General features: G+C 34.3%; 1 protein-coding gene across 1 annotated transcript in view; it reads right to left on the bottom strand.

Annotated features, from left to right (window-relative positions):
* Positions 1–6,943, bottom strand: part of LOC120521160 (ribonuclease P protein subunit p40-like) — a 22,522-nt gene extending 15,579 nt beyond the window's left edge. The window contains exon 1 of the mRNA XM_039742974.1: positions 6,915–6,943. Within this exon, the coding sequence (XP_039598908.1) occupies positions 6,915–6,930 (16 nt within the window). The 5' untranslated portion in view covers positions 6,931–6,943. The remainder of the gene's footprint in view (positions 1–6,914) is intronic.
* Between the last annotated feature and the right edge of the window lie 1,847 nt (positions 6,944–8,790).

Consider the following 8,790-nt stretch of genomic DNA (forward strand, 5'->3'; position numbering starts at 1 on the left):
AGCTTGGGTCACAGTGATGCACAAGAGAAAGGAAAGTACTGGTTTCTAAGGAAAGGTAAGCCTCAAAACTTCACTCAAAATAGGAGCCTGACACAGTAATCGCGTCTTGCTTTAGCCCGATCTTCTGATTAGCAAAATATGTGGCAGACAGTTAGGAAGAGTAGGTCAAAGTTCAGTGTTAAATGTTCTAAACATTGTGCGGCAAACATGTTACATGGTAAGCCCGATTCTGCATAGGACGACAATCAATTACGTTGACCTTGATTTACTGTTTACCAGACGTAGCAAAGCAGCTACAGAGCTGTCCTTGCTCCGCCACTGATAGAAATGGTGCATTGCCAGCGACCCTGGTCAAAATAGTATACATGTTTCCCCAAATACTCGTTATAATGAAATTTCCGTATATATTAAAGTATTATTTTGACCCATGAATTTCGGCAAAATGGGATTCCATTTGCATTTTAATTTATGCTAATTCTAGATGTGATGACCAACTTAAAATATTTTCTATTAAATTATTGTGCTTTACCAATATCATAGATCTAAATCGTCAGATATTAACATTATAATTCTGAAAGAGATTTTTTCCAAATGCTAAAAATAAAAACAATTTTGTAAAATTGGAAATGCCAAATATTCCAAATTGGGATGTTTTTGCAGGTTATCAGTGAAGATTTGTTATTTAGCTTATGCTTCTCCAAATGATCAATGATGCTGAAATCTCTGCATTCTTAAACCAATTATGTGAATTAATGGCTCTATGAATGAAAAGGTAAATCCAACCGTACAATTTTACTGTACTCACATTGCTGTATTTTTATCCAGGATTTATTTCATTAGTTAGGATGAGGCCACTGAGCAGCATAATTGTTGATCTGTCAAAGGATGACTACAGAAATTAGGAACCTGATCCTTCTAAGCCTTCATTTTTAATTTTCCGTTTAGAAACTTGATAATGTTTTTTTTTTTTTTTTTTGGTTAAAATACAATTCTGTCAAGAATTACCAATCAATACTTTTAAATACTTAATCTGTGACCATTCTGCCAATCAGGGAAAGGGGCAGATTCATCCAACAGAATTACGCTTTCCCATTATTATTTTTTAGCAATAGATCAAAATTTTACTAACATACAGTACTGGGTAAAAGACTTTGGTCACCCAGGTAAACTTTTTTTAAAGCAAGGCATCGGGGTAGTAAGAACTTTCAATATTTGCTCATGAAAACACTACCTAAACATTAGAGTAAAATACAAATAAAAAAATTATATAATACAAAAGTTACAAGCATGTCTTTTGTTTATATAAAAAAGGTCATTATTACTGCTTCAGAATGCAACATTGAAGCAGTTTACTTTCATACACTGCTATATCAAGTCAGTCAAGAAATGGTAACTTCTTCCATGATTTTTGCGTAGCTCTTCTTTTGACTCTAGTAGATTTTTGTGAAAAACATAGCATTAGCTATGTTAGGATCGGGGCTCCAAAGTGGCCAGTCGAATACTATTAGTATTCCTACAGCAGACTGCTTCTCCATGCAAGCTCTAACTGTATCTGCAGTGCACCCAAGGTCATTATCATGCTGAAATATCTTTTTGCCAATAAATCATCTTTCCTGAAGTATAGGATGATAAATCAAAACAAATTTATTTTTCTTGGCAGCCATCACCCAAATAATACTGACTAAATACCATTTGCTGAAATGCACCCTCAGACCAAGCCAGAGGCACCACCATGCTTCATAGAAAATACTAGGGAAGCATCAATGTACAGTACTTCTTCCAAACTCGTTTAATAATGCACTGGCATATTTTAGGACCCCAAAATTTGGACTCATCACTCTATAAATCTTTTTTGCCACAATGTTTGCAATATGCCTTTTATGGTTTTGCATACTCCAATCTCTTCTGCTTGTTGCTTTCCACAAGAATGGCATCTTTAGATCTCATCTTATTCCCCAGATGCTAATCAAGTAATACATTGGGTTTTTTTCTCTTCCTTAAAGAAGTGATCAAATGCAGGCAGCTTTCTGGGTCTTCGACTGACTGTACGGTATATTCGGTCTAAAACTTTCTTCAAAGTCCTTTATGCCAGCTTGAGCACCATATCTTGAAAATTCAATTTGGTGATTATGACTTTGCTCATACAATACTATGATTTTTACATAAGCCTATGTGCATTTGCCTTACCATTTCCAAGATTCTTCCTGAGGCACCAGTATTTGTGTTTACCATTTAATGGACATATTTCTCCAACACCAAGTCTCTAAAACAGCTTGTTTTAATAATCACTACTTCATTAATATGAACAGGTGGGCTGTTGAAATACATGTAATGGCTGCAGTACTATGAGGAAAGGTGTGGCAACCAAACCTGTATTATTCTAGCCATCGCACATTTTGGAGAGAACACTGTAAGTTTGTTGCATTTTATAGTAAAAATGTTTATTTGCATTATTTTTGAAACTATATAGTGAACTCATGAACAAACATATTTAGTACTGCCAGTTGATAATGTGAAAGTTAGTCTGTAGAGAGTAGTATTCCAATCACCAGCACATGAACTAAATTGTATATTTAGTCCACTTAATGGAGAAGTTATATAAAATAAATTAATTAATAAGTTTAATGAGTACTTCAGACAAGATTTAGATGGGTTGTAAATAAGTATACAGGACAATTTTCTGTAAATATTTGTAATGTTATTCCATTAGAAAAAAATATGGCCATAAGTAATCTTTTGAATACCTTTATCTAGTGAACAAACAATTTGCCTAAACAAATATGTATATTGAAAGAAACAGGGCATAATGTTAACTGTAATTTGCGTAAATGTTGGTAACAAATATTGAATATAATAGAGTTGACAGTGAGGAAAAAAATCAATACAAAAATATGATTGATGACACAATAAAAAATATATTTTCATGATAACTCTTTCATTCTCAAGCTACACCATCAGCAAGAACTGAGTTCTTAATGTATTGTTTCAATACTTCCACGGTGTCATAGCTCCACATTACAAGGGCTGCCTGATCTACCAGATTTTGCATTAATGACAGTTTATTAATATCACCTAGTATTATAATATTTAAATTGACAAGCACAATTCATAATGTGGGTGGAGTAAGCTTAAAATGCATGTATTTTCACTATTTAAGCCTTTTAACCTTTTACAATGTTCCTTTATTGATACTGGTATTAATTATTACATACCACTCTTTACAATAGTAATTATTAGTGATATTCTGTTGTTTTTCAGAACTAAAATACCTCTCTGTTTACAATTAAGACTAAATCAAGCCTTTAGATAGAGCAATGGGAACACATTTTTTGCTTTAAATTTATAAACCTGTGATCTGAGGAAACTAGTCAAAATAGTACCATCTCATGGGAATATCCCACCATACGTATATTTATTTTTGGCTACAACACTTTCCATATTACTTGTCTTACCTTAAACATTTCCCTGTTGAGCCTGTTAAATTACATTTAATCAACATTGACTATCAAAAGGTACTTTTAAGTTTTCACAATGGATAATTTAAATATAGCTATTGCACAGAAAATTAATTATAGACTTTGTAATAATTTGATAAACACTTCCAATTTTAAAAAGAGGTTAACACTCCAGGAGAGGTTAAAAGAAAACACTTTTCCAAAATGAAATAGTCAGACAAATGTGTAATAAAATTGGAGAACTACACTATTGATCAAATGTATTTCTTCCACAGGTTTCAAGAACAATGGGCTATGAGAGTTAGGAGCATGGACCTGCAGAAGAAACATCAACATGAGACAGGGTCAGGACTCCTAGCTATTAGCCCCTTTGTATATCGGCCACAGGTAATTAAGTGCCTCATCACATTCTAAGAACTGGCTGTGCATTTTCCTGTGGGCTTTATGGATACACCTGATTTAACAGCATAAAAAAAAATACCTAGCATCTTAAAATGAGGAGCTAAAAAGTTGGTGTAATGCAAAATGCAACATACTTCTGAACAATAAAAAGTGAATGAGTAGTTTATAAATTGTTGATAATTGGATTTAATGATCAATAAGTTAAAAACAGGTACCCCCTAGAATTTGGCTGTGACTTTATTTTAAGCAGAGAAAGTGATTTGAAAATGTTGATTTTAAGCTGAGCTGTGGAGTTGGTATGCAAAACCTTTGATCAGACTCTGAGCCCACAATTTATGGTAAAACCAACTCCAACTACTATATTTGTAATTAGACTAATAGATTTACTATGTTGATTGAAAGCACACAACATATAAGATACAAGAAGGCATTTCATCACTGCCATCATGAATCAAGCTACTGTCAGCACCGTAATCATTTAAAGGCTGGTTTAACTCTTGAGCCCCTGAAGCCTACAAAAATATTCACAATGCCGGGCCACCTTAAATTTCCTCGCACCTCATCATCATCGGTGTCTTTGTTTTGCAAAAGTGTCAATCAACACACAAGGCAAGCTCTCCCATCCCCTAGTAAGATTCGCTGAAGTCAGAGAAAAATTATCAGATCTTAAGTCTCTTTAGGTATCTGGAATTGTATAGGGTAAATAACATTGTTATTTGTAATAAATACATTTCATGTGTGTTCCGTGTCTACAAAGACCTGTGTAAATGTAGGATGATAGGAAATGAAAGGCAAGAAATGTTGAACACATAACTAAAACAGAAACTTTTTTCATGTTATAGTAATAATTGACAAAATGTTGATGTGAAGTGTATAATGTGTGAAGACTGAAGTCCAACTTATCAATCGATAGGAAGTAAACTTGTTAGGCTGGCTGGTACAGAGGTAAGGACTGCTGCCTCATAACCAAGAGGTTGTGGGTTCAATCACGAGTCCTCCTCATATTTAACATTTTGAGTAGTAAGCTGTGATTATTGTTACTATTAGAGTAGATAATAAATACAGACTCAGATCAAATGTACTGTATGTAACAGCTGGTGTAAATTTATGGTACTTGTAAAGATAGTGCTGAAGGGATAAAAACAGATACACAAACAATTCATTTTTTCTTTATGATTTGTTTAGTAAACAGACACCGCAGTCTCTATGGTGGATGTTACTTTTCCTCACACACGGACAGTCACTTCAACATGTCATTTGAACACGTTTTTTTATTCAAGAATCCAAAAATAAAACTGAATAAAAAAAATTGTTCAAATGACATGTTGATATGAATGGCAGTTTGCAAGGAAAAGTAACATCTTTTACAAGTACATAAAATTACACACAATGTTACAGACTTGCATCAAATGTATGTTTTGGTTATATGATAATAATAATAATAGCAGCTCACTAGACGCTGGATTTGAACCTGTTACCTCGCCATTGTTAAAACAGTAGCTTATCCACTTTTCATCTGCACAGAACTGTGACGGAGCAGCATTAATACTGACAACTGGATGAAAATACACACTTATGCGAACAACTTTTATTTTGTACTGACTGAGAGTTCGGCTTCAGCAACATGTCAATTGAGCAATTTCTTTTTCTTCAGTGCTATTCTTGAATAAAAAAAACTTGTTTTGTTATACCTTTTGTGAAAGTGTTTCTTGGATACTTTGGTTTCAGTCTGCACACATCCTACAATTCATGTCAAAATGACATCGTTATTACTTATAACATATGAAAACATTTTCTGTTTTAGCCACGTGTTCAGCATTTCTTGCCTCACATTTCATCTGTCAATCAATCAATCAATCAATCAACATTTATTTATATAGCACATATTCATACAAAAAAAAAATGTAGCTCAAAGTGCTTTACAAAATGAATAGAGTAATAGAAGACACAATAAAAGATAAACATAAGTCAACATTAATTAACATAGAATAAGAGTAAGGTCCGATCCCGGGTGACAGAAAACAAAAAAAATCCAAAGCTGGAGAAAAAAATAAAATCTGTAGGGGTTCCAGACCAAGAGACCCCAGCCCTCTGTCCTTCTATACTTACACAGACTGTGAGACACAGAACAGACATGATCAGAAATGTATGCATTTCAAATCACAGTATTTCATTGCCTATATAATTTGTTAAATGCATCACCTGATAAACACTTCAACACAGACTTCAGTCAGAAGAAGGCAGCACACCGCTGAAAGGTAGGGGATTGTACTAGGGTGCATTCTGCTAAACCACACATTTGCAAAACAAAAGCGGCTATTAGCACAGTGAAAAGGAGCTATGAGTTTCTGGGTGTATATCAGGAAATAAGGAAGTCAGGGACAATGAAAAGTTGTAAACTTCAGAGATTCTAGTATTAAGGCTGTCAGATGCCATTGTGGCTTTTTTAAAAATTTTTTATCAAATTTTTTAAATGTATAAAATCTAACAAAATACCAAAAGGCTAAAAGAAAAAGTTTATTTTGAATTAGTATATGTAAAATTGAGGTTTTAAAGCCCTTATAATGTAATCAGAATTGTTACATTTTTACTCCACCTCCAGTCGATTGAAGTAACCAGTAATTTTTCCAACTCCATTAACCTGATCCTAGGATTTTCTGTACAGTAAAATAGCTATACTACTATCCAGCAACTGAACCCACTTAGAAAGTTAGATACATAGCACCCATGAATGGGTAATAAACTGTTACATTTGCTTTCTTTTGACTATATTAATCTAATTCTACTTTCCACAGGTTTGGCTATCATACACATCAAATTCAGTCTGGTTTTGTCTTATGAGGTTTCTAATTCTCTGTATACTGCTTAGTATTTGAGGACACATGATTGTTTCTCTTTTTTCAAAACTTAAGAGAATGTAATGTTAACAGTGACAAATGTAAACAATCACTAGAAGGCCTGTAGCAATTGCAAAACAGTGCTGATATCTACAGTAGATTAGATAAAATTAAACAGATTTGTTTTCCTACATAAAAACAAAAACACTATAAATTACGCCTGGAGAGTTCCACATTATCAGAAAGTCACACTTATTAGTAGCTTTCCTTCAGCCCACATAACTCTCTTTTTTTGTGCCTGGACAGTGACTTAAGTCACTGTAAACTAAAAAAAATGTATATTTTAACAATTAAAATTGAAACTGATCAAATTTAAGAAAAGTTCACAGAATAAAAATATAAATTATTCAAATTTAAGACAACAGAAGAAAGAAGAGATTAAACATTATCCAAAATACATTAGATTTATCTTTAAAACATTAAAGCTTTAAAACTTTTCAAAAAAAAATAGCAAAGGGTTTTAAAGTAACCACATGTATCAAATTAACCGTGTCGCTAATACAAATCATAACATATCCTTACTTTTTTACTGGTTTCTTTTTGAAAAAAGGGGTTCACATTTCACTACAGTTGAATTTTTTAAAAATTTTTTTTAAAAAAATGTAGCATAATATTCAATCAAAATTTAAGGGTTTAGTCATTTATTTAATTAGTAGCTGGCTGGCTGAAACGGGAAACCAGAAAAATATTAATTTGTATCTATCTATCTTTTTCCCCTTGGTCACTACTATACATTAAAATTAAAAAGAGGAGAAAACCGTGGGCTGGCACCTCGGGGTTTTTTCCTCCCCACCCCGTGTTTACGGGGTTGGCTCCAGACCCGGGACCCGAGTTGGGATATATCAAACAAAAAAGGAAACCCTCACTGACTCACTCCTCACCCTCATCCTAATTCTCCAATTTCCCTTTGGGTAAAAGGCTGAAATTTCGGGCTCTTTCCCCACCATTTTACAAAGTTAGAGGTTTCATTGAAAATTCTACATGTCCCCCCTTTATCGACCGAAACGCCGCCATGTTAAACTTTCTTATTTATCCCCCATCTTCACAAAGGGTGGTTGACCCCCAAACCGGGTCTTTTTTGGGGTTTGGGCCCACGTGCCGCCTTTTGAACTTTCAACATCACTAATTCCCCAATTTCCCCGTGTAGGTGAAGGCAAATTTGGCAGGCTCTTTCCCCTTACAGCTTACCAAAACTTAAGCGGTTTCTTTTTAAATTTCCCGAACAAATATATACATATAAAACATATATCGCCATAGCCTCCCTTTCGGTCACGTGTGGGGCGGGGCTCACCCCAACACCCCCCCGTTGTTGGCTGCCTCCCCTTTAAGGCCCGTCGTCCAGTCTCTACATTCCCTTCCTTGATTCCGATTCCGCTCCTACTGATAACTACAGCCTTTTATTTAAACCATGGCTTCCCGTTTTATTTATTTTTTTTTTTACAATTATATTTTTGTGGTATTTTAGACTTATTTTTTCATTTTTTAGGTACCCATTTCCTTTATCATTAACCACCCTCATTTAAAATTCTTTTAGGTTACCATCGATCAAAAACTTCATTTTAAAATGGCCATGGGAGTGGCACCTGCCCCCATTCTCTTTTTACAAAGCAGGCTCACTCTTGATATCGGAGGAACAGTTCTTTTGTTTGAATGCTGGGACAGGTTCAAGGGGGGACTGATGCGGGAATAATTATACTACACAGGAGCACTATAAGATGAAATGAAGCCCTTACCTATGGTTCTGCGGAGTTGATGGCTGCCCCTAAAATTTTTGGTTTCTTTCAAAGGGTTTAAAATGGAAATAACACCCTTAAACCGAATGACTCTAAAATCTTTTGATTCACGGGGGTATTTGTAGTGGACACGTGTTTTGGGGTTTTAAACTTCAAAAAACTGGATGAAGTTTGATAAAACCGGTTGTTGCTTTCGCTTGACGATGCCCAAAAGTCCTTTAATAAAATTTCAAAAAGCAATTGAAACAAACCGAAACCCAAAATGATCAACAAGCAATCAAGCTGGAGATTTCAGACAAGTTA

Source organism: Polypterus senegalus, unplaced genomic scaffold (genome assembly GCF_016835505.1).
Source record: "Polypterus senegalus isolate Bchr_013 unplaced genomic scaffold, ASM1683550v1 scaffold_3391, whole genome shotgun sequence".
NCBI classification, from domain to species: domain Eukaryota; kingdom Metazoa; phylum Chordata; class Cladistia; order Polypteriformes; family Polypteridae; genus Polypterus; species Polypterus senegalus.